Below are 27469 nucleotides of genomic sequence, written 5' to 3' on the forward strand. Positions count from 1 at the left end.
TTGTAGTTTTTAGCATTCTCTGAAAAAATGTCTCCATTGTCACAACTACATAAAGGAATAAAGAGATATGAAGTTGTAAAATCATAGAATCTGAGAGTCTGCATATATCTTTCAGATAACCTAGATACCTTCTTCTATGTGTAATGAGTACAAATGCATGTGCATTCGTATTGAGTGTCTACGCGCACGCGAATATGTATATTTTATTTTTGACTTTAGAGATCCATATTTCTTTATCCCTTAATATTATGGGACTGTGACAATGGAGACATTTTTTCATTACAACATGTTTCAAAATAGAGCAATTTGACCGCAGCCGCTTTTCCATAAGGATCATAGGGGTCCTTTTCATAATGAAGATTTAATTGCTGCTTTTTCGTCAGCTTTCTTAATTTTTCATGTAAGAGTATTTCTAACGATCTTTTTATAATTTTAAAGACCTTTTTTGCCATACTCTTACCTCGTACATCATCTTTCAAGTTCATGTGCGCGCATAACTTTGGCATATGATTAATGCGTAGATACATACAGGAAAGAGGAAGTTGATTCGCAGTAATACTAATGCATCTCACGATCGTTAAATATCTTTGGAATTAAGCTAACACGAATTATTTTCGTCGATTATGGTCGGATCTAATGATCATTTTAATTGCGTGCGTACAGCGATTTCTACCAAGGAAAGCGGCAGAACATCACGTATTTAAGAGAAGACTTGATCAATAATCTTCTAGTTAGAAACATCCTAAAATCTATATCAATTTATTTTTAATATTCTCCTTTTTAAATTAAAAAAAACATCTTGTGCAATTATTTTATTCTTGCATGTGAATTTCCAATCATTAAATAGTAATATTAGACACTCGACAACTTTCTACTACCTTCTACTTGATTTATATTATAATCATATATAACGTGTTAAAATAAAATTAAAGAATATATTATATTACGGAAAGGATAAAATGCTATATAATTTTACAATTTTCTAGACGAAGATTTGCGACTCTTTTTTTTTTCATTTTCTGATTTTTTAACATTTCTGATAAATTCCATGATTCAATTCCAATCATTCATTCATGCGCAATACTTCTCAATATATATTATCTTTTTCAAAATAATCGCGCGTCTTTAATTCTAGCGTTATTTATACTCGCTTTTCTCATCTCAGTCGCTTTTGATTTTTCTCGCGAGATAAATGTGTCGACTGTGCAAAAGTCGCAAGGCACCGTGACTGTGAGCTTCACGAGGACCACCTTTCCGCTGCGGGGACTCCGCTCTCAAAGAGGAAGTTCCTCGCATATTAACACGAGAAACGTGACGACATCCCGTGGGCTTGACTTATACACTAGACAAGGGAGCGTAAGGGAGCGACGACAAGTCATATTCGCATCGGTATCGTTGCTCCCAACGGCGACGTGAAGAATTTGTTAGCACGGAACTTGTGTTTGTTCCCGCGTCGTTTGATTGATGTAACGCGCGACTTGTGTGTACAATTACGGCAAATTTTGCAGATTTTTTTCCATTCTAATCAAGGTCCGCGACGTGTAAATCTTCCCGGATAACCTACCGTTTGTTTATTACGTGCGTTTATTCGTCAAATATTCGGAGATGTTGAATTCGCGATCAACGCGTTTTCGCGCGATGAAATCGCGAGCGTTTCATCATTGTATATTATATCATCAACGATTTGTGGCGTCTGTCACGATTTTATATGGATTGCTAATAAAATGATATAGTATTATAATAGATAATAAGATAACGAAGAAATTGAAATTACAATAATAAAATAATTGATTATTGGTAATCAATAATAATAATGGTCATTATAAGCAGGGAGAAAATGTCACGGTAATGTAATTACGAGGAAATCGTGCAATAATGTCCGAGAAAGTTTCCGTTCAATGCTTGATTCCTTCGACAGTTTAGTATTCTATTATATTTTGCTTATAACATAGCTGCATTTTCTCTATGAGGTTTTGATCAGAGACTACCGAACGCTACCGATCATATATATATATATACATATCCGCGACGTTCTGAATTTTTGTATAGTGCGTATAAATTATTTTTAAATTATCTTTCTCTTTCTTTCCTCTCTCTCTCGAGAGAGAGACAGAAGCATCAATCTGTGCTTTCTACGCGCATTAATGCGTACTAATGTCGGTGATTAGGAACTCACGCCATACCTATTCGCAGTGGTCATAAATCAACGTTATAAATCCGTAGTTGAGGAACGACTGCCATGCTGAATGCGTGCACATCCACGTCGTTGTGGAATTATTTATCATTCACTCGCGAGTTGTCGCATTAATCGTTCTTTTGGAATTACATATGTAGTTACCGTTTCAAGGCGAGATGAGATGCATATTTTCCGGGTGCATCTTTCTTAATGCGTTATTGCGCGTAAGTTTAAGATACCGATTGCATCAATAATTATACGGTAACAAGTGATATACGCAGCGAATTTTCTAATAGCACTAAATTTATCTCGTGTACTTTTTGCTCGTATAATTATATTTATATTTAGGAACGAATGATTTCTTGCGTTTTTCATTTACATTAACATTTTTATTATTATTTCCTCATACTTTATAATTATTTTTGTTTATTATTTTGAGTTTTTCTTTCCGAGGATGATTGTAAAAGCTATTTCGAGATCTTTACTCGCTTAAAGCGATTCTCGAGTATGCAAGCGTACAAATATATATTTGAAATTAAACCGCAATGATTGCGTTCTAATTTATGGAATGTCAGCCGTCTTTGGATGACAGTAAAAAACGATGGTTGAGAAACACAGTGCGCCAAAATACCTGAAAAAGGTATATCCTCCCTGGCGCGGAAGCACGTTTGTAAGCGCGTGAGGAATGTTTTCTCGGGCAAGTTTACCAGTTTAATCTCTTATATAGAGACAAGTATGTATATGTTTGTGTGTGTGTGTGTGTGTGTGTCTGTCTATGTGCCGCTTTTAACCGCACAGTTGCTAGCCGCGCACATCAACGGACGAGCAGGTCGTAGAGTAGGTAGCCAGGTGCACGATACGATGCAGGATAAGAAAGAAGAGGCTACGAGAAAATCTGTCAGCGTAAGGAACGTAAGGGAGAGGGACAGAAAAGAAAAACGAAAAGTCGTAAACATAAAATTCCCACCGTACAACTGTAAATTTCAAGCGGGCGAGGGCGTGGGTTGACAATTGGACGTCGTAAAAATGCAATCGAATAGGCTCGTCTGCGATCCACGTTGGCAGATAGGTCGATCGACCTCTGAGATTCTTTTTCTCGCCTTTTTATATCTACCATGGCAAATGGAATGTCGAAGAATGCCGAAATTTTGACTGCTTGAATGTAACAGGAAACTGCGAGCTTTCTCCTTCGATCGACGAGTCGATCGTCTTAACTACCGATTTATATCCGAGGATGAGACCAAACTTTCTCTGATCATGAGTATATATGTATACAGCAGAGTAAATTTTCCCTTTATTGTATATCTTTAAATCATTATTTTAATTTGTCACTTAATTTTCATTCGTGCAAATTTATTTTAATTCAGATATGTAAATTTTTTTTAAAGATTTTTACAAACATGGTCTTCAGAAATATACATATATTTAAAAGTTATTTATTTCTTTTCTTAACATCTCGACAAACATGACTGCAATTATTATAATATGATTTTTTCAAAGTGTTTCAATTATCGTTGCAAAAATTAGTCAAGTACAAAAAAGGAATTAAAAAATTTATTATTTCGTCTGCACAGACTTCAAACTATATACGTGAGTTTAATCGATGTATACTTCGTGTATATATACTATATATATATGTGTATAAAAGTTGTATTTAACTACTTAGTTATATTAACTACTTTATTTAAATTTTCGTTTAATGAAAAAAAGAAGAAAAAAATTGATGGAAAAAATCATTGAAATTAGTAAAATTAAAATTTATTAACCATTAAACATAAAGTTGCAGATTTTACGATGTCTCGTATATGCCATTCGGCGAAAAGATTTTCCAGCGCTGTTTCAATATCGATATTAAAAACATTTCCAGATGAGACTTCCGCGAGATTCGCTCTCTTTACCGTACACGGCGATTCCTCGTTTTTTATGGAACTCAGCGAAGGAGAAATCGCGCACCGATGCGTAATTTCGATTATTCTCGGCCCGGCGAGCATATAGCTGGATATACAAGTCTATGCGTTATTCTCGGATCGTGTTCGAGAAAGCACTCGCCCGCGCACATATCTCGTAATTGCGAAGCTGCAACGAATCTTTAGAACGAAGATGAAAATGTCGTTATTACGTATCGACCTAACGATCCGACGCCTGCGAGCGTGCTTGTAATTAGCGTCTTGATTAGCCGGTTATGTATGTCGAGATCGACGCCTCGCGAGAGATATTATGGCTAATCGAAAAATATATCAAACTCATAATGCTAGTTAATTGGGCATCCGTCGAAATAATGAATTGCTTATCACAAAATATATCAGATAAAAGAAGATTCTTTTTTCTAAATCACTTTTGATTTGTGGAAATTGTTGGCGATTTTTTATTAAGGATACGCTTAATTTGAGTCGAGATGAAAGATTTTAAAATATTATCCAACGGTTTTTTAGGGGAAGTTTTCTTGATGTAACAATAAAGAGGAGAAGTTGGATTAAATCGTCCCTCGTTAAAAATGTGACTTCAAGTCTTCTTATCCCAAGGAATTTTATTTCGTTACTATTCGTGTTTAATGAGTGAGCGATATTTAACGATCTCGTCGCTGACATCCGTGATTAAGATATTGAGTCAAGTGTCGAGAGACCTCTTATTAATTTTCAGTATCATAAATGAAATCACATACATATGTACACGTGTCATCAATCCATTTGTTAGGCGTTTTTTTGTTAAATTTTTTGTTAGCTTGTTAACGTATTACGCTCATTACGCTGCGGTATTTATTACGCTGGTATTTGTACGGATTCATTAGTAGTATGTATTAGTTAAGGGTAAATATATTTTTTAAAAAACAAAAGAAATAAATATCGAACAGAGAAAATCTAACTCAACTGTATTTCCATAAAATTATTTAACGGTCTATTAAAATCTTTTTATCGCGTGTAATATCGATTGAAATTATTTATGATTAAATTAAAATAAAAATAAATTATGATTCTATAAGTCAACTTATATTACACAAGGAAAAGCTTTAGATTTCTTTCCTCAAGGAGAGGGGAGAATGCTTGCTTAGAATATACATATGTAGGAGCGACAGATGTCTCCATTATATGGGACGTCTTGCGAGAAGAAACCCTCATTAGGGAGCTTCGATGCTTCGAATAAGTCATCGTCGGGGCTGCTTATAGTTGCATGGTGCATAAACTACTATGCAGAGCAGCTATGCTCGTCGTCTATCTCATTGCGATCTCGTTGCCGATCTGTTTTATTTCGCGGCGGTATAATGGTACCAGATACATCCGCGTGCCTTTCGAAGGGCGGGAATATAATGGCATTGTTCCTTGTAGCTGAGAAGTGTAATAGCGCGCGCATGCTATGCAGATGCCCATCCCGCATAATCGGCGTATGACACCCACGTTCGCGATCGGATAAAGAAGAACCGGAAGAGAGATTGCGCGAGTGAAGAACAAGACGCGCGAAATTTATGGCGCAAAAAATAAAAAATAAAATCATTGTTGTACAATAAACTAGTTGGCAAAAAAATTGATTTCTGCGATTTTTTAAAAGTCGAGATTATACGTGCGAAATGCATTGAAAATTGCCTCGGCGTGACGTAATGTTTTCGCGAGAAAAAGTAAACCAGTATATTGTGCACTTATTTGAACGCCCAAATGTTCCCAGCGTCATCGTTGCAATTCTTTTCATTACGCTGGTAATTAACTCTTAACCAGTCTTATATAAAGTCATCCGCATAATTGGTTATCGAATAAATACTTTAATTTAATTTTTTTTTTTTGCAACCTTTATTTCTCCCAAAAATCTCTTTAAAAATATAAATTTTTATTTTCTTCCTTAATTATTAGAGTTTCTGTTAAAATAAAATCTGCCTTATTATTTATTATACTTAGATATACTTTATAAAATATAATTTTCAAAGAATTATAAATTTTATAAAATATTTTATAAAGTATAACAGAAAAAAGAATTGAGAAAGATTCTTACAATTGGTTTTATAATATTTTACAATTCTATGTACAAAGATACTTCCTATTATAATACATAGTTGCTTTTAACAAAAAAAAAAAAAAAAAAAAAAATAAATTAGAATTTGAATTCTAGTTATATTATGCTTATTATATCAGTTAGATTACTTTTAAAGATTGAAATGACGGGAAATCATAATTTATTTTACGCGTTTGATGAATTCTCGTTAAAAGTGGCAGCACATTGTGAAAACCTCGCGAGCCAGCCCGTGAGACTCTGACCGGCATATCTTAGGAAAGATTAAGAACGGTGGGCTGGGATAATTAAAAGTCGGCAGGTAAACGCGGTAGGTGCAGCGGTTTTTGCGAAACGTGCCGTCGTTAAATTTCGCCGAACTTCGTCGGGACAGATTCATGTCACGGTGCGTAACGCGAGACGATGTCCCCTCCTCTTTTCTTGCTTAATTACTTACCGGCGTGGGCTTTCGCAACGCTGCCGAACCCTTTCCCCTCGTAACGAGCAACGACAATTAATTATATCGACGTAATTTTAGCAGCGAAGACTGAGAAGACGCTGCCACTCGTTTCACCAATTAGCGAAGCGACGAGAAGACCCGCAATGTCCCGCGATTATCGTGCACCACCACGACGATACTCATTTTCGTCCCGCTACGTCATTCAAACTTAAATTCGTCGCTTAATTAAGTGTTTTTTTTTTTTTTTTTTTCGAGAAAAACACACGGGAGATCCGGTTATTGCACGACACTCCGTTTCATGGTTCTTCGTGACTCACGCAAATGTTTTGCGTATTCATGTCTGGCTTTCACAATGAGTACAAATTAATAATTTTTGTATATAATAATTATATATTTTGTAATATAAGTAATTATAACTTTTAACTTTTGAATAACTCGGATTTTGAGAAAAAAAATGTTTACGAAAGGATTTAATAAAAATTAAGAATTAATTTGTGTGTGTAAGAACTATTAAAAGTAAAAATATAAAAATTAAAGCTTTAATAAGATTCTGTATAAGTTTGATTAAACTGTGCAATTTTGTTTTCTAAAGATTAATTTTTTTTAATATGTAAATTGTTTGTAATATCTGTCGTACGATTATATATATTTTTTTTTTTTGCAAATGAATTATAAATTTGTACATTATCTTTCTTACTTTATATACTTATTCTTTTTAACAACTTGTTCTTAGAGAGAAGCAAAAAAATAAATAAAGTAATAATTAAAATAATGCTGAAAGTAACGAAAAAAATTGAGTAATGCAACTAGAAAATATTTTTATGTAGAATTATGAAGATAAGGTTAAAAAGAGATAAAACGTTTTATAACGAGAACTAATGTTACTTAATCGCAAACTATAATATAATTAGAATTAGATATTAAGGAAAAAATATTTACATATGTCTCTCTTTGAAAGTTAGCTTTCGTCGGCAAAGCTAACAATAAGATAAATTGCAAAAAAAATGTGAAAGCAAATTTATAATGCTAGATAATCTATATTGTACAAGTCCTAGACATTTAAAGGCGCTTAGGTCAAAGATATTTAATATAGTTAATATAGTTAACCGACAGAATATGCGCAAGAGATATTTGCGTCGTGGTTCAGTTACCATCCGGGGTTAAAGATCCGTTCGGGTAAAGCGGAAGGATCTTTGTAGACCCTGAGGTTCTCGCACGAGGTGCGGTCAACGATTGCACCTTGTATTCCCAGGGTTCGCGCCGAGGGAAGATTTGAGATTACGTTATTGCGGCCATGCCACGTGACGGAAACGCAACGTGTGAAGTGTAAATTCAAAGCTCAACGAAAAACGCTTCCACGTTAGCGATAGAGATACAGCTATTGAAACGTCCCCCGTGTAATTATCGCACATCGTGCTAAAACGTAATTATCAGTTAGCACTGGGAGAGGAACGAGCCGTTACAAGGAGGGCGGAGGGTCGCGGCAAGACGGCGCGTGGAATGCTCCTCTCGCGGGGATCTAATGAAAATGATGGAAATATAATAATAGCCGGTCGCGCTTTATGAACGATTCAATTTTCCAGCGCCGTCCGACTTCCGGCACCGTAAAACATCGCGCCGCACGATAAAATACAGAGGTCCGATTTTAACGCGTGCGTTCATTACCACGCACGGAGCCTCTCCATTATCCCTCGGCAATCAATACCCTGGCGATTTATAACCGCCGCTTTTGCAGAATCACGTCTTTCATAGCAGTGATCCCTGTACAAATCCCGCGCGTATATCCGCGCAAAAGCGCGAAATAATTGATGATTACGCGACCGCAAATTCGCAATAGTCGTTTTCACAGTGAATTTCCAACGGAATATTAAAGAGACCTATAGCGTTTTTGATTGAACGGATTTTAACTCAATCTCGATTAATTACTATTTCACTATCAATTTAAGTCTTTTATTGGCAGAGATGCAATCATATCATTTATCGCTTTTGGTTAAACCTGTTTCAATCGAAAACGCTATTTTTGAAAAATAGATGAAAATCTAATTTAAACTACAGTTAACTGGACTGATGAAATCAGACCTTATCATCATTTGTGAACAATGCTTGTACGCCCGACGTATTTTGAGTCTAACGTTTTAATATTAACATCAGAGAAGACATTAAAATGATGTGTTAGAAAGCTAACGCGTATATAATTGGCAATGTGATACTATTTAGCGATCCGTTCCGCGGGTTGAACGCGTTAGATGGATTATCTTTTCGGCTTGCTCGAGCGTGGAAGAGTCTCTTCGCCTATAAATAATCACCTCGCCAATGTAATCAACGGGACGCAATGTTACGCAACATTTAGTAATCGTTAGATCGACGATGTTGTTCGCGTAACTGCGGGCCGCGAAGGAAGAATGCATCAGTTATCGATACCGTTATCGGCGCGCACGATCGCGTGTAACTCGCGGCGGCGGATCCGAAAGTGGAAGCATACACGGAGCGGAAAGGAGGATTCTATTTCGCGCTTGATTTGCAGACGCGCATAAATCAATGCGAATTCAGTAGTAGCCGCTTGTAACGAGCGCGATAAATCAACATGTGGGTTGACCATCTTTCTCTCTTTCTCTCTCTCTCTCTCTTTATCTATCTATCGGTGAATTCGACGGCCGGAAACGAAGCCTTGACGCGATCGAGAAAACCTTAGCGGACCGCTGTCCTAATTCCGGCCGTGACTCACGAGCTCCTCGAGGATGCGCGATTATTCGCGAGTGCCCGGAGCCGGAAGGCTTCATCCTCTCTCTACGGTAAAATTAACTTGCCTTCGATGCTCGGGCTCGAGCGAGATAAGGGACGGTAAACCATAGATCCTCCCGTTCATCGACGAATCGGCGATCGTATCCGCTTGTAACGCTCACGCGTGTATGTGTGTGTATCTGAAGATGATATACTAATAAATAAATCACAAGCGTACTCTTGATCTAGCCGATATACAGTGTACAGTGTATTTCGATTTATTCACCATGATGTGCAACGTAGTGATAATAATACATTCAGTAGAATGCTTTCTCCATATTAGTTTTCTATGAGTTTTTCAGTGAAAGAAAAATAAAAGATAGCTCTTTTATAGAATATTGCAGGCAAATAAAAAATGTAAATTTAATTTAATTTAAGGATGGATTTTTCTGACTGTGAATTTATTGCGAACACAATACATATACATTCTAAAAATATTAATATTATTATTAAGTTTATATAATACTGTTACGTAAATAGTAATTTGGACATATATTTTTACTGTATAAGATACCGTTTGACTTCTCCCTTGACAAAGAATTCAAAAGTCGTTTCTCAGGTTTCACGTAAAAAAACCCGAGTGCAAAACAGCTCGCTCTCTTTTATACAAAAGCTTTAAAAGAAGATGTTAAAAGCGTGACCCCCCAGCCTTCTCCCTGGGCGTTTGCCTGCACTTTCCCGGATGCACGCCGCTGTTGATGTTATCTCTTCGGTTCCGGAACATTATTATTTTATGCATAGCGCGATGCTCCATTTCTTTTTACACCGTAAAAGTAGGTTTACGTGAATTTTAAAAAATGAGAGTACGACAAAAATGCAACGTCACCTATAGCTCTGCAAATCAAAAGCAAAAGTACGGTGACGTGCACGTTTCGTGGCGAAATATTCGCTGAGCAAGTGTGTTATCTTTCGGTCACGAGGACAATAACGATCGATAAAGTAAATTTAGCGATATTTAAGCGTAACATTAACTCTTTCAGATACGCACGTTATAGTACGAAAATAGTTTCCTTCTACTCGTGCGGTAATATTCAAGTGCCTTGATATCTCTAAATTTAAATATGAACTCAGATTTTCGCAGCGTGAAAATTGTTTCCCACAAAGTTTCTTTCATCTGAGAGCGAGACTGCTGAATTCATATACAATATCTCGTAGAAATTTCCGTTATAAATTATTAATTTTTATTATTATATGTATTATTCGATCAGATTTGTCAATAATTGCTCTTAAAGTTATCTAAAGCCAGACACTAATTTTAGTCGTTTTAAAATATACTTGTTTTATATTTACGATGCGTAATAACTTTCGCGATTTTTTGTCTCTCGAGTTTTACGCGTCAACGCTCGAAACCCGTTGAAGCGTTTAATATCGCAGTGGGTTCCTGGTTACGAGCAGATACTATCTCTAAAATAGCGCTACGGCTGTCGGGACATGCAAATCGAGCTCTCGTGAGCCTCGCGTGAAATTAATTGCGCGTGATGCGGATATGCTGAGAGCTCATCTCGTGATAGCTTCGGACGTACGCGCTTGTTGTATAACACGTGCGTTGCGTTGAGTCAAAATCTTAAGAAGAAAAAATACAAGTCTGCAAAAAGATAATAGCGAGAAAAACGGTTAAAAGTTACAATTTATATATATATGAGAATAATTTTTATAGCTTATTCTGTATGTATAATAATAATTCTTTTCTCGAATATAGAGACATTGTGATTTAAGATGTCGTTCAACACACGTTATCATTTATGACACATGTAGATAATAACCATATCTCGTAATTTTTGTATTATAATTGCATAAATTTCATTCAAAGAATTACCATTGTGTGGTCTAAATTAAGGGAAAGACAACGCGACAGTTCGCAAAGCGTTTCACGCAGGAAGTGAAACTACAGGAAATAATACGTTGTAATCGGCTCCCTCTGTTCCTGTCAATTATCCTGCTTTTTGTCGTTATGAGACGTTATTTAGCACCGACTGTACCAACGCCGCTCAGTTCGGCTTTGATACGCGTGACACGGCTTATTATCGTTATCGTCACCTTCTTATAATCTTTGCGAAAACGACAGACCATCCTTTTCCGAACCTGCGGCTCTTGCGGGGCTGATCGTCGTCCTTATCGTCCTTGTGCGCGAATGCTATTAATATGTGATAGTTGCATACTCTTCCTCGATATGTAAACTCGATCTAATCAGCATAACTAGCCCTCTCCAAGGCTTTTAACGAGCCTCGTAAAATTCCCACCCGCTCCTTCCCTCTCTCTCTCTCTCTCTTTTTCTTTCATCCCATTCCCTTCTGATCGTCTTCTTATCTAGAGATCATCTAGAGAAATCTGAGGAACTTGAGAGTGTGTCTAACCGATCCGCGTTATAAGACTTTGGATTGCTCTAGAAATCTCGTTATCTATTAGATATCAGATATTTCTTATGCGATACTTGAATAATTCTGCGGATCGAATCGACTGATAATCGCCACGTATATTAGTTCATTGAACTCGATCCGTGAAATAAAAATGGACCATAAAAAAAGCTGTTCACTGTTTTCTCACGTTTTTTATCTTGATATTTTCCTAAGTTGCAAATTTATGCGAGTTGCAAAAAACTTACAATTTTTGTTAATATATTAATGAACTTTAATTAATTTTCTTTGATTCTATTAATTTTGTTAGGATCTGCGTAGAGAAATTAAATTCTTAAAAATATTATCACAAATAAGAATCTTGTACATGCAAGTGCTTAAATATTTCATATCTTGAAATAGTCCTATGTTTTGCCTTTCTTAATTGTCTTTATATTAAAGTCAACTTTATATTCGAAAAAAATACAATATAGGTACTTAATGGTTTGCTTCTCGGTTATGCTGCTCAGATTACGCTTTTATTATTAATGAACATGGAGAACGAAAGTATTGTATACTTTATCCGAAAAAGGCAATGGAAAGATCGAAGACGTCATCCGAGACGAATGTAAAAGTACAGATCGGTGAAAGTTTGCTAAAATGCTGACGTGAAAGCCAGCAGCTAATTAATACTGTTATTCGGCTTATTTATTTTCCTTTTTATCGACATAATCATCAAATGATAAATAGCCATTCGAAGTACGTGCGTGCGTGCGTGTATACATACATGTCGTGCGTCGATTACATTTGAAACGACGAAAACTTTCGCAAACGCAACCGTAAATGTCAGGAAAAGACTCGAAATGTTATTGCGTAATACTTCATGGTTCCCTAATGAATTTTTCTCCGTCGCCTGTTGCGTGAAATTTAAATATCACTGCACCTGCAACCCTGATAACATTTTTTATTTGATCTATTTGCGAAAAACTGCAGCTCACTGTAGATTTATTATCGTCGCATTGATTTCCAGATTCGACGTGTATATAAAAATGATTATTATAACTTATCATTAATATAGTTTAGTAGTATAATCAAAATATTGCTAGCAAGAACAAATTATTATATAATTGCAACTATTATGCATATTCTTAATTTTTATGAGCAATATTTTATCATTTTAAAGTATTTTAGTATCTAATCTTGACAAAATTAATAAAACCCAAAATTATTATTACTAGAATAAGAATAAAAATTATGCATTTATATAAATGTGATTAACAAATTCAAAATACTTCTTTTCTCTAAAATTGTTTACAAAATGTTATTCATGGAGAGATCTCGGAAATAATGTTAAATTATGAGCATACATAATTGAAAGTATAATTATAAATTTATATAAACGCATTTTAAAGAATAATATAGAGGAATAATTGCGAATCAAATCTCATGAGTATATTTTACCAAGGATACTTCACCGAGTTTGGATCACGTTTATTTTGAACAGCTGCACGCTTTGCACAAGTCGCCTAGGGTTACGGGCAACGTGCAATCGCATTTGTAACTGACGGAGCGTGTCCTTTAGAAGTGACTTGTCTTACCATGATATCCGGCATTCGATATCGATTGATTCGAACGAGGGGATGTTCGCTCACCGATCGTAATCCATTCATAGCCATAATAATTATAACGAATTATTATGCGTCACGTTCGACATTCGTATAAATCGCGGACTTAAATGCCAACGGTCGGCAACGGGAGCTTTCATCATCGTACGTTATGTTCTCCATGCAAACAAGTTCGGAGCAGATAAACGAGTCGACAAAGTTAACGCATCATCAAGTCAGGAAACACGAGTAGTAGCTAATTAGAAAGCCGCTTTAATGTTAACTATGCGCGTTCGCGCCTTGTTCTAGCTGCGAATCGCCCGCGGTCGTTCTCATTAAATAAGACTTCACGTCTTATCGGTGCGTCGTCGAAGTTTGTAAAAGGCGCTTCTATTTAGATCCTTCGAAGACGTGGAACAGTCAATTACTTGCAGATTCACACACGATTGATCTCGTCGCTAATGAACGCCTTTCTGATCTTAATTGACTAATAAGCTGTGTAGCGACTGGCACGTGCTATCCATTGAAGCCAGTAAACACGAGTAAGAAGTTATAAAAGTGGAATATAAACTTTGACGTATGCCCGATTTCCTTAAAAAATTTCTTTTACGTTGCGTATAAACTTCCTCTGAAGTGTAATCGGTAAAAATTTCAAAGTATATTTCTTTTATTGGAAAAACAATGCCACTTGCATATTACGTATTAAGATTTTACTATCTAAATTTTATTAACTTCAATCAAGTTATTATTGAACGGATAATTGTCGCATTCCTTTCCTGCATAGAAAATTGTTCCGTATCATTAGCCTCAATTTTTTTCAATTAACTAACGAGTAACATCACGACGTGATAGGTTAAAAAACATGTAACAATCATTCGATACGGCTCCGTGTTTCATTAAAATCCAGCATGAGACGTGGGAAACTCGAATAGATATTAATATGCTGGTGCTAGTCGCGATCTTAGTACGACGCGCCTTTGTCCTCTGGTAGCAAGAAATGGATTGTCACGTCGCCTTGAGGCGTCCTCACGATCTCATGGTGTCGGATAAGCTGCGTCGCCGCCAGTCCATACATCAGGGTAGGGATACCTGGGCACAAACGCAAGAAGTCAGGGGTTTATCACGTCGTCGCTGAGATCGCATTGCTGAACTTGTTCGCCATGGCTAATTCCAGATCGAGGAGGAGTAGTCAATGAAACGAGACGTTGACCGTGAAAAGACAACGACGACGACGACGACGACGACGACGACGACGACGACGATGACGACGACGACGACGTCGTTGTCGCCGTTCCACACGTCTCTTCTCGGAAATTAAGTCAAGTAAAACCGCCTGTGGTGATATCGCGTGGTTTCTGCCGTGACGCCTTGTTTCGATCGTTATTTTAGATACCGATTGATTTCAATTACATCAGAAGAAATATACCGGGAGTTGCAAAACTCTATACTTTCATTCTAATAACGAAAATATCTTTTAACAAATTGGAGATTAGGTCTTTAGAGAAAATTATATTTAGAAGAGCTATTATTATTAGAAGATTATTATTATTAGAAATTATTATTAGAAGAGCTATTATAACTTTACCGGATATTAAAAACTTTGACAATTATATAAATCTAGAGTTGAAGATCGAAAAAGTGACTAATAACTTAACTCAATGCTATTCGGGATTTTAACTTACGAATGTTTTATTTTTATTTTCTTTGTTAGTCGCTGATGAATTAAAAAGTCCCCCGATTTTTTAATTAAAGCAAAATGTTAAAAACAAAATCATGTTAAAATTAACATCGAAGATATTATCTGTAGGATACCACATATTCGCAATAATTGTACGATTTATGAGCTTGCCAGTTTATCATATCCGATCAGCGTAAATAAACAAGGTCATGTTTCCGAACATGGATTATTTTTTCAAAACGAGGGTCCGCTTACTTACCAAGGTTCAATATCTTGATCACCTTGAAGAATCTGTCCTCGCTGTTGAGGTCCTGCGCCGGTCGTTTGCTGCAATGATATTTGATGTACGGAAAACAGCCAGTCCTAAGCACGTGGTAATTACTGTCACCCACCGGCCAGTTGAAGTGTGACATTCCTCGTTGATCGTTCACCACGTCGGCGTACCGAACAAAGTATGAAGTCCAAGGGGGCTCGCCGGTTTGCAATAGGTAGCTCGTTAAGACCTGCAATACCGCAATCACAAGCGGAGGCTGCTTTGAATAGCTGGCCGGTTGAGGAAATATGCTCGGAGGGATCATCGCGAGCACGGAACAAAATAACCACCGTTAAATGCCGTTACGACATCTTTTTCTTATACGGGTGTCAACTCGTTGACATCGCGCCGTCAAACGGCTGGTGTCCCTTCCGGCTTTCCGCACAAAAAGAACTTGATCCGTGCATCGTATTGCATAAGATAGCATCGACCGGTTTGATTTTAAAAGTCCAAACGTTTGTCTACCACTCGCGAACTGCCATCCATTTACTAATGTTGTTTCTGAACACGCGCGATCATATTACTTGTATATTTGCCGTTTCGCATTACCGTAGCATGGGATTAAATTGCACAGACAGGGGTAATTTTACACCTCAGAGTGAGAATTATCCAATGTTTAAAAAAATAATCGATAAGTAAAATACATATAGGTATAGAGGAATATCTAGTGAAAAATTTGATTAAAATATTAGGTGCAGAATATTTTTTTTATTATATTGTATATAAAAAAATCAACACAAAAATCAAACAAGTTTTTATTGTGAATGTAAATAAAACAACTTTGGAAAATAAATATAAAAATCAACAAATTAAAAGTTTATGTTTAGCAAATATTTATCCATTTAATTTTTATACATTTTTTATTTATCAACGAATATTTACTTTTAACGCAACGGAAATTAGTAGAGTTTATTTTATATGTAAGAAGATAAAAATATTAGGATCCTAATTCTTTTCAAATAAAGTTTATATCGTTTAAATCTGATCCGAGATAAGCTGGAACAGAAACAATGAAAGAACGGCATTCGTAATCTCTCGATGTAATACACAATGTTTGAAATGGTGGATTCTTTTTTTTTTCTTTTTGACTGGGAAGATTCACGAGGATTATTGAGGTAATGCCGCGGGAATGGAAGCACACGAATTGTAACACGGACGTATATTGTTACGTAAGAAACTGTCTGGGGAAAGTGCGCATGTGACCTCCTGAAAGAAGATTTCTCTCGAACCGATATAAAGCACAACGCTTCAGTATAATTAGGGGAGCGGTCAAATTAATTAACGGGAAAATGAGAGACATACTAACCTCTGACGCCAACGGTTTCTTCTTCTTTTTTTGTAGTATTTTTACCCAGAAATTAGCATATCTTGAGGTGAATAGCATTCTTCGTCCAATTTGCGGCTTGATGATCATTTTTGATTGGATTTCGTTGTTAAATTCTTCGATCGAATCTGTACGATTTTGATTGATTTGACTTTAAATTTTGCAAAGCTCTCTTTAAAAAAAATCTTCGTAACCCAAAGGTTAAAAGCGAACGTTACAAGCGGATTTTATTTCTTAAAAATTAAAGATAAAAAAACATGCAGGCAAAGCGGATTAATATCCGGAGAAGCATATCTATCAGTTATAATTACAGAATTTAGAAGATGCTTGAGCTAATGATATGCTTTTGAACTCTTTCTATTTTAAAGAAAATAATTAACGTTTAATAAGAACTTGAAGTCTAAAATATAAAATAAAATCTTAGAAATTTTTTTCTTAATGAGATGTGAACAGGTCTCAAATTATTAAAAGTATAGAGATTTTATAGCAAATTAATTTTCAACAAAAAGTAAACCAAATTTTATTCATTAAAATTATTTTCAATTTAGTTTTAGTAGAAATTTATTTCAACAGGAATATTTAATGCGAAAGTTGAAAAAATTGCAAGAAAGAATAGCATTTAATCAAATACTTTTGTTAAGAAACCGATACCATATTTAGATTAGCGAGAACGTGCGGTTGAAAGTACCGACGATACTTATAAGAGAGGTTGCGTGTTCTAGCATAAATAGATAATGACAGAATCGCATAATACTCAATAATATCGCTTATCGACCCGCAGGATAAAAATTCGTCACGGTGTGTATCGTTCTACCTTTCTAAAATAAACGCGAGGCATGAGTCGCGCAAAATGTCAAGGTTAACGAGATTCAATATGATCGCGCCATGGAAGCGCGATCGCGGTTAACGTTAACGTTTCTGTCTTTTACGCGTGTTCACGGTGTCAGAGCGTCGGACTGAGTAACAACGTAATTAATGGTGCATGTCAACTTTTGCACATCAGCGTACGTAAATTTGCCGCTATGCGATTTTGATTGCCTCATCGGCGAAATAGTTGCGAAGTTCCGGGAATACTTTGAATGACTGGTATCGTATAATTGTGAAGTCAAATTACAATCGTTATACTTGACACGCAGTTATTTAGTAGTTCCAATTTGTGCGCTTTATCATTGTAATTTTGATAAACAACTGTTTTAATTGGAAAAATACTGATTGTATCTTGATCATACGCAAGTATTATCGATATTGCAGCAAAGAAAATTTATTTACAATCTATACATTATTATTTTTTTTAAATAACGATTGAAAGTAGATTTATCAGATAATATAGTGCAACAATTGGAATCATGCATAATAGATTGAATCTCGATTCTATTCGCAGCAAATTACGATAGAGCGATAACTCCTTCCTCGATCTAATTCTTTCTTATTAATATAATCGCACAATCGAAGAATTGCTAATTTATTGCTGTATACAATTTATATTCTGTATGCATGATGTGTATTAGCATGATTTAATTAATATTTTTGTTATCGATCGAATGATATGCATTTTGTAATTATCTTCTTTATTTGTTAGTAGTTTACCTCTTCCTTGATAATTAATAATTTAGTATATGAGCATTGTGTCGATAAATATTTGCAAGCAAAAATGATAGAAATATTTTGCCTGTTGTAAGGTGAATGCGCTTAAAAAAAAAAACATCGTGTCTATATTGATATCAGTGGTACTCACTTTTTCACGCATGCGCAGGATTTTCCTGTTGGCGAACAGATGTGGCTGCAGTCATCGGACCCAGTTAACGTTGCCACTTGGACCTTACTTGCGCTTGATGATTTGATATACAAGCACCGTACATATGTTCATTTCATGTGCGCGCGTGTTCCTGTGAATATGACGTTTAGAGTTATATATTTTTTCTTTTCTTATGAAGATGAAATTGTGATATTACGCAGCATATGTAAGTGATTACATGATCGGCGTGAGACTCACGAGCGCCGCCGTCATCCAGCATCGATTTCGTTTGGCGGTCTTTTTGAAAGATTTCTGTTGTGTTTACTCTGTATTTTTTAACTCTTTTTACCACTTATAATAAAATTAAAACAATGTAAAATATTATAATGTCAGCGTTTAAGAAATTATATACCTTTGTCGCGTACAAACAGATGATCTATTTTCGGGAATTTTAATAAGTAACATAATAATTATTGTAGGTTTTTTTATTTTATTTATTACATTTGAATATACTTATCAACAATCATTAAGTTTTATAAAAAATTGTAACTTTTGTAGTAAGTTGCGTACATTAATATGCATAATTCGAGTATCTGTATAATTTTGCACTGTAAGTTAGTTTGATCTGAAAAAAAAATTTTTCTTTGTAAAGAGATATTATAGTTACGAATTCTGTCGAACGGAATTTTTTAATTTATAAAAATTCATAAAATTATATAACTTGAAAAAAATTGCAATTTAGATTCAAAATTTATCCAATTTTTTGTTATAAAAAATTTTTTTTAAATGGAAAATCGGAAAGACAGTTCGTAACTATAATATCTCTACCAAAAAATGTCTTTACTTTTCAAATCAAACTGTATCAAAAATTATATAACTATAAATAAATTAATAGTGCAAAATCATGCAGATAATGAAATTATGGAAGTTGCTACAAAAGTTACAATTTTTTGTAAAACTTAATTTTTTTAATATAATATACTCAAATATATATATATATATATATATATATATATATATATACATGTATATATATAATAAATAAAATAAAAAAACTTGTTGATTACTATATTAATTACTGAAAAAAATTCTTGAAAAGAAACCACTTTTTTTGTTAAAGGTATGTAACCCCTTAACTTGTTGTATTTAAAAAATCACTTATATTCTATAATTTTTTTGTTAAGATATTTTATATAATATATTTTTTTAAAGAAAACTAAAACTATAAATGTTTTCAACATTAAAATAAAGTGTATATATATATATATATATATATATATATATATATATATATATATAAAAGAGTAAGTTTGTGAAAAACTTTTTTTATTTTGAAATATATTTATATTCTATAAATCTTTTTTGTTGCAATGTAATTTTAGTTAATTTTTGTCATATTTAAAGATTATTTGACATGTTAATTGTATCGTATATCTTGTACTTAACATACTGAAATGCAAGTCAAGATTATAATATCTCGGGATAAATTTGTTACACGTTGCGTTTTATCACCACGTCGCGGACGTAACGCTATCCTGTAATTTTCGCGCGACAGGCGTGACGGTCCTCGCTCAAGCACATTCCCTTTAATAGACCGTCCAATAATAGACCATTAGGGAACGCGGATGAGAACCTCCTTCTAAGCACTTCCAGGTGGTAAATATAACGTCGCGGCCTCGTGGCACGAGGTCAGGCTGTCAAGCAGCAACAGCCTTGACGGGCTATCATTCTCGGCGAATTCACTGTACATCTTATTCCTTTTCTCCAACCCTTTTTCTTGTTTTGATCGTGTTTACATCAGATGCGTCGCGGTATCGGTAGCGTAACGGAATGTCTGTTCTTTTAGGGATAACAAAACACTTTTGGTATGACATTTTTAAATAAACGCGTACATCGTGGATAATAATATAGTGAAAAATTCATATTGCGAAAATAATATTTTCAATATCGTCAAATAAGATTTCTTTGCACCTGCACCAGTAATTGTGCAGTTAAAGAAAACTTCAGAGATATTTACACAAAAAAATAATTCGTTGACTTTAATTTCAAAACTTTGACTTGTTTGCATATACTTGTACGCGCGCGAGTACTTTTCTTCAAAATTTATTTCTGCAATTTGTAGGTCACGTGTTTCGTGATAGAGCCTTGACTTTTGACATTTCATGTCATAATGATACCGTTTGCGCCCATGTTTCAATTATATTCTTTTTCTCTTCTTTTCACAATAAAATCATTTTCTCATATTGCTTTTCGCCACGAGTAGTTATCGATTTGGACTGAACTACATAGTTGCGATTGCAGTTGCACATATCGAAGTGTGTCAGGCTGACAATGCCGACGATGCACTTCCGGTGGAGACGTGATTTATCGTGTCTATCGATGTCCGATTTGCATTTGGTACGTTTCGGTAGATGATTTAGGCAATAAAGCGTTTATATCACATGACCGAGTTAACCCAGCAGCGTTCTAAACGCGACATTAACAAATGATAAATATCGCGATTATTGTTTGAAGCAGAATAGCGACCAGGAAAATGGATGTTTCACATAATAATCTTTATGATCTTTTACTTGATACATTATGTCCGTTATGATTCGAACAATATTGTGAATCGTTATCTCTGATGTACTCTTTATAAACTTTTGTGAATGTATCATTTTCATCGGCTCTTGATTCACCTCGCAAAAGTAAACTATGTTAAAAGTGCACAACTATTAGTATATATTAATAGTAACTATTAAGTATACAACTGTTTTATATTTTATTTTCTCGTACACCAATAAACATTAATATTGTTTCGTTGTAGATTTTGTTTCTTTGTACTGGAATCATAATAATAGTTATAATTCGAAAAAAAGGAAAATTATATGAGTTATCATGATAACTAAACTGTAAACCGAGTTTAGCTTCAAATGCTTGTTTTTAAACATTAAAAAATATATATGTTATAATTTATAGTATCTTTATAAATATATATTTATTGTTTATATATTTTTATTAATATTATATTTTATTCTTGACGTTCGATGATTATTTTTATAAAGTTTAATGCTTTCATGCACGCGGATAAATATTTAAAAATAATAGTGAAAAATTAACAAAGCTTTCCTCCACACTGTAAAAATCTATAAAGGTATAATTCAAACTGTAAATAAAACCGTGTATCATTACGTCATCATCTTCTCGCTGATAAAATATATATGCCGATATATAATTTAATTGAATCTATCTCGTGGATGATAATATTATTAAAGCTTTGTTTTAATTCTTTTTCAGGTGAGTGTCCAGTGGCCGTAGTGAGTACACATCCGGATTATCCATGGAGACTCTTATCAGTGCGCTCACGAGGTTTTACCACACCCAGTATCGTTTTCGCATACCGTCGCGACTTATATAGCATCCTATAAATTATTACCGTATCTCATTTACGTCTATATGTTTATTATACACAAGTGATCCGTATACGCGATTGACGATTGAAGATTAAATTCAGAAGAGTATCAATACCTTTATAGTTCTGAAGGTCAGTGTCGCGCGTCAGAATTTCTTTAATTCAATTTTTTTTATTAGAAAGTTTGCCGAGAGATAAGAAGATTGATAATACTAAGATTGTTTGATTACATTTCAATATATATATTTATTTTTTATTCCGTCAAATATTAATTCAATATGCAAAGATATGCAAAGGATATTCAAGAGTAGTATCAATAAAGCTCGGGCGGAATATCATATGCGACGACGCAACACATAATAGAAAAAGACTCTTGGCAGATCGCGAAAATGCAATCTCGTCAAATTGGATTACGCGTCTCCGTTGCCAATCCGACGCGAAAGAGCCGCGTGAAACGCGCGTCTGCTGGCGGGCAGCTGCGATTACATCGCGCTTAATCGACTAGAACGTCATAAAGGCAGCAACTTTTCCCTACCGAGATTCATTATCACGCGACGCGTCGTCTGCGAAGAGACGGGCGAAACGTAATATATTCATGTTCGCATACCGGATATTTCAAAGGAGCAAAAACCGTTTGTTAATTCTTGAGGAACGTTGCATAGAGTGTCTTAGAATTAACGTCTGTCCCTTTCTTGATGTAACTTGAAAATATGACGTGCATTCGTAAAAAAAAAAAAAAAAAAAAAAAAAAAAAAAATTATTTGCAATTTAGAAACTTCATCGTTATTCTCCCTTCTTTCCTTTAGTCTTTCTATAGAAGACTCTCATCCTATACATCTAGAGCACGCAATATAATTATATGTGTGTTTGACACTTTTGACGTAAACTGCTATTCAATCAGTGCATTTACGACGAGAAAGCGCGAGTAGAATTTCTTATTGCAATAACCGTACGTCAAAGTGTAAGTTTTATTCCATCAGCCGACGGACGATGGCGTTCAAACCCTCCTTACTATATAGCATATTTTAAATAAATGATCTCCCATGTGTCAGGATATATCCTCCGGTAATTCAATTTCTTCGTTGCACTCTCGTCGACGCTCTTGAAACTACCAATATGACGATATTCATTTTCGCACCTTTTATACACGCACGCATATATATATATATACACACACACATGTGTTACGCACATGACCTGCACCCACGCGAAAATGTGGGATGTATGCGACGCCGCACATGCGTCTCATTGTGTGTGTGTGTCTGCGTGTACATGCGTTATATGATGAGACACGGAGACGGTCTGTTGGCTATTTCGATGCGAGTCTACGATTTCCGCGAGATAAATGATGTAACGGCCGTTCGCGTCGCGTCGCATCTCGGAGCCGCTCCTTCATTATGCGCGATGCACGCGCGCGCACGCACGTGTAATCACGCGGTTTTTTTCAATCGCAGGTGGAGACGCGTATACGACGGCCTAACGGGATCCAACATTGGGCGTTTACGCATAAATACCGTAGGATATCTGATCTGTTCCTTTACACGCCATTCGCGTACATAACTATAAAGGGAAAACGAAGAGAATAGTCTCGATATTAATCTATAAAAACACGAGGGAAATCTTTTCAACACTAAAAATGCTTGATTGGAAGAGGAAAAATAAATATGATACAATACCTCCGGTTATATTGTTATCCATCATGCGCTTATGTATATATTACTCTTTAGAGTGGACTCTGTGTTAAATGGATAAGATTATGCAAAAGTAATATATCTTAGCACATGTTCGTTTACTGAAATTGTAAACGTATGTTTACTTACGGAGTAAGATAAATTTCATTGAACATTTCTCACGGTTTAGGATGACGTGCTGTTGTGTTTGTACTTTCTCTTAACGGTTCTTTATTTCCGCGCAAGTTTACTCGCCATATCGTTCTGAACCCATTTATTACCATCTAACGACCATAAATTAGAATTTCGTTTCCTTTCGATGATTTAACAGTTGCCGGATTCGAAATTGAGAGAACCGCATTACCATAATCTAAAACACGCCTTCCGGCTGCACGAAGTAATTTCTCGAGACCTCGACTCCGATTCTGACTCCGTTGTGACTGAATACAATGCAGAAGGAATGTATGTTCTATTCTTTTCAAAGGGATTCTTTTTCAGTGTTTAATTTTCTTTTTTTACTTTTTATAGCAATAAGTATCTGCAGCGAGAAGTAAACATATATGTCAACAATAGAATTTTTACATACATTTGTACATACATTATCGCGTGTGTTTTCTTGCAGACAGTTCCTTTTCCCTCAAAGGGATAATTGACGAGAACAAAGTTAATGGATAGAAATTGTGCGTTTGCATAATGAAGTTCCTCGTCGAGGACTTAATGGCGCGCTCGCCAACGTGCGCACAAACGTACAAGCTCTTTTTTTTTTTTTGGCGCTTGCGGTGCCGATGCGGTTCGCGGTCGTCCGACAGGATCCAATAAGAAGACAGTAGGCAGATTCAGTTTCTGCGGCCTGCTCGGTGCCCGATCCTTATTCTCTCCCGCGTTTCTCTTTTTCGCGTCGGTGGCGGCAGTGGAAGCGAGCGTTACCCTTCGGCAATGTACCGTTCCTCAAGTATTATCCCCTCGAAAAAGTTCAGCGGCGGATCGTGAGCTCTTTCTCTCACGGTTGTTCGCCAACCGACGCGCCAATCGGTGCCTTCCGCTTCGACCAGCCGCGGAATGATCATTTTATCGATATCCAGAGCCTATCGTGTCGTTGCGCCGAGACTCGTCGGACGTTTGTATTGGCGTGGGAGAGCATCGTTTCATGACATTCATGCCGTATATTGACTGTTCAGTTATCACAAAAGCGCAAGTAAAAGGCACTTGAAATATATTTATTGAATGTCTATAAATCTTTTTGAGAGTATATATACTATATTTTTTAAGATTTAATTTAATTTTTAAATTCTTCATTTTTATTAATTTTAACTTTTTCCACATCTTCACATACTAGTCTATTTCTATATTATATATCTTTGGATTTGCTGATTAAAAATTATAAAAACGTTAATCTTCTTTCGGTGAAAATTGTTTCGATATTCCAGTTAATATAAAAACAATCATCGTACGCATTTTCGTAAAATTCGTTGAAAAAATTAAAAGTTTGATATCAGAACACGTCCTTCGCGAAACATTTATCTAACATATATTAGGTATCTTATTGACCTAGTATGATTGTATCGCGTACATATCGAATGCCGATAGCAGTCACATTGTTATTGAACAATATATCTCGAACAGCTTTTGCTAAGGACAACCGAGCATTGATTCGTCTGAACGGACTGTAAAACTATTTTATTACAAAATTAATTAAAAATGTAATTATTACACACATACATGTGTACATAGAAATGCATATGTATAGATGATTTATTAAACTAAAATATCCCATTAGAGAGAACTAACCGCAAAATGGAATACGTTTACTCGCAATTTAGCAAGACTGGTTTCATTTAACATTCAGCATAATGTTAAATGTTCACATATTTCCCATCTGCTCATTACAGGCATAGCTGCGTAATTAAATCAGGATGTCATTTCTGGCGAAATGCGTTATCCATTATTATTTCATGCTTGAACAGTTTTGTGACATATATTGACGATGTAGAATTACAATAAATTAGATGAGATGAGTAATTAATCACAATATATCCGTTACAGATTATTTGTGCGTTCGTAGTCTATCTACATGTCGAAGTATAATTAAAGTTAATTTAGAGTTAGTTCGCATAAGAACGATTTGAAGAGGAAGAATGGAGAGAAGTGGAGTTATTTATGCATTTTTGAGGATTCTATGCTGTTGCTTGGGAGCCATAGAATTACCGCGGGAGTTCTTTCTACTTCGTTCGGTCGCGTCGGATGAAAAAAGGAAACTCACAAAATATCGGTTATTCTGAGGCTAATAAAGACTGCAATCTTCCACGATAGCCCCGAGTTCTGACTGTCTTCCGTTGGCAGGGCGTATTACCGTGGAGAGCACTCTTGGACACCCACCGGCGAAACGCATACATCATGAGGGGATGTATGACGCTCTAAAGAATAGGATGCATCTCTTATCTTGTCGAGAGATCATCGCCGTGTAATGCGTGGCTTTCATCTTTGGTCTTCAAATCAAGGATGAACGAAAGAGTCGCGGAGACCGGTGTTATTTTCGACCTCGTGCAATGTAGGTGGTACAGCGAGTGACTCACAAAGCGAAGGACTCTCAAATTAAAAGAAAAAAAAAAAGTATTTCTTGTGACGTACGGGACTGCATTATAAATAATTTTTATAATAATTAAAAGGGTAAATAAAGTTCATTTTAGAAACGGACGACATAAAAAGAAAACAATAAATCATTGGAATAATTCTATCAGATTTAACATATTGTAAGTCGAATTTCTAATAGAAATTGATGGAATTTTGTTGGATTAATTTTACGATTAATGGAAAATTTAATTGTACAGAAGATCGATTATATATTCGATACCGATGAAGTATGCATCACGCAGCATACGCGCTGAAGAATGTCGTTGATCCCGGGTCTTTTCTCCGTAAAAGATCCGTCGAAGTTGCGGTCGCGAATACCGTCCGCGCGATCTGCAAACCGCGGCGAATCGGTAACCGCTCGCACGGCACACGATGCGAAGAATTTTACGACCGCGAGAGCTCGCAGATCCGGAGAGTGACGCTTATCCGTGGTTTTTGAGGTCGACCCGCGGGAAAATTTGTGATTCTCACTTTTGCGGCCAGAATCATCGAGCGTGACGCTCGTTTCGCGCGAAAAAAAAACCTTTTTGCTACCGCGTATCGATATGATATAGCGTAGGGATTTACGAAAATTTTGAGCTTTTTATAAAATTCACTATCTTTAGTAAAACACTAGATACGAAATATGCAAAATCTAATGATAAAAGATTTAATCTTACAATATTCGCAAATTTAAAAATGATATTATCAACAACAACAATTCAACGCGGTATTCGGCATTTGACATTTAATGTTATGTAATTTTTTTCATGCTTTTTCACAAATGCGATGGGTCTCTTCTCGTGGAATTTTGATTTGCCGATTCGTAGAATTCTCTTGTTAGACTACACTTGCAATATAAAGTGTCATTTTACGTTCCACTTATTTCTTACGTCTACGGACCGTGATCAAAGGTATGCAAAGAGCGCACTTACGTGACGGTTGGATCTCCGTGTAAAATTGTCGGTTGAATTCTTTACTCTAATGATATCGATTATTAATTACATAGTCAAAAATACGCTGCAGCAGTCGCGGGATAGCTCTGACAATAATCGTTCAAGCGCCACCAATTTACAGATTTGACCCGGAAAAAAGTGGAGATTCTCTCTCTCTCTCTCTCTCTCTCTCTCTCTCTCTCTCTTGACAAAACTCGTTGATTCAACCAACATCGATTATATTGCGATATCGATGATTCTCGACGTGAGATTTTATTTGCACGAAATATTGAGAGGAGCTTTATACTATGATTCTTTGTCCTTTTACACGATAAACGCCAGACGCATTCTTCCGTTCGTCGGTTCCCGTCATTTCCCGAGGAAGCCGGGAATAAACGAACAAAACAAAGAGATGCATCGCGCGCAGCCACTGCCGCGCGCGATCCTTACTTTATGTCGGATCCCGCCGTGCTTGTGGATTCGC

The 27469-nt window shown here is 35.7% G+C and overlaps 3 protein-coding genes across 4 annotated transcripts in view; 2 read left to right on the forward strand and 1 right to left on the reverse strand.

The window, feature by feature from the left end:
- Positions 1-24781, forward strand: part of Mrpl1 (mitochondrial ribosomal protein L1) — a 36279-nt gene extending 11498 nt beyond the window's left edge. Inside the window, exon 9 of the mRNA XM_072886823.1 lies at positions 21656-24781. The gene's annotated coding sequence lies outside the window, so the exon portion shown is untranslated. The remainder of the gene's footprint in view (positions 1-21655) is intronic.
- Positions 1-27469, forward strand: part of Cad99c (cadherin 99C) — a 116310-nt gene that overhangs the window by 7534 nt on the left and 81307 nt on the right. The window lies entirely within an intron of this gene.
- Positions 13060-27469, reverse strand: part of LOC140662998 (uncharacterized protein C15orf61 homolog) — a 71549-nt gene continuing 57139 nt past the window's right edge. Inside the window, exons 1-5 of one of the 2 annotated variants that reach the window (XM_072886831.1) lie at positions 18618-18632; positions 18380-18530; positions 16627-16772; positions 15267-15510; positions 13060-14418 (exon numbers count right to left, since the gene is read on the reverse strand). In XM_072886831.1, the coding sequence (XP_072742932.1) occupies positions 14291-14418; positions 15267-15510; positions 16627-16734 (480 nt within the window). In that variant the 5' untranslated portion in view covers positions 16735-16772; positions 18380-18530; positions 18618-18632 and the 3' untranslated portion in view covers positions 13060-14290. Of the gene's footprint in view, positions 14419-15266; positions 15511-16626; positions 16773-18379; positions 18531-18617; positions 18633-27469 lie in introns of those variants that run through there. The other variant, XM_072886830.1, reaches the window with a different exon arrangement.

The sequence above is a fragment of the Anoplolepis gracilipes genome, chromosome 2 (assembly GCF_047496725.1).
Source record: "Anoplolepis gracilipes chromosome 2, ASM4749672v1, whole genome shotgun sequence".
In the NCBI taxonomy this organism is placed as follows: Eukaryota; Metazoa; Arthropoda; class Insecta; order Hymenoptera; family Formicidae; genus Anoplolepis; species Anoplolepis gracilipes.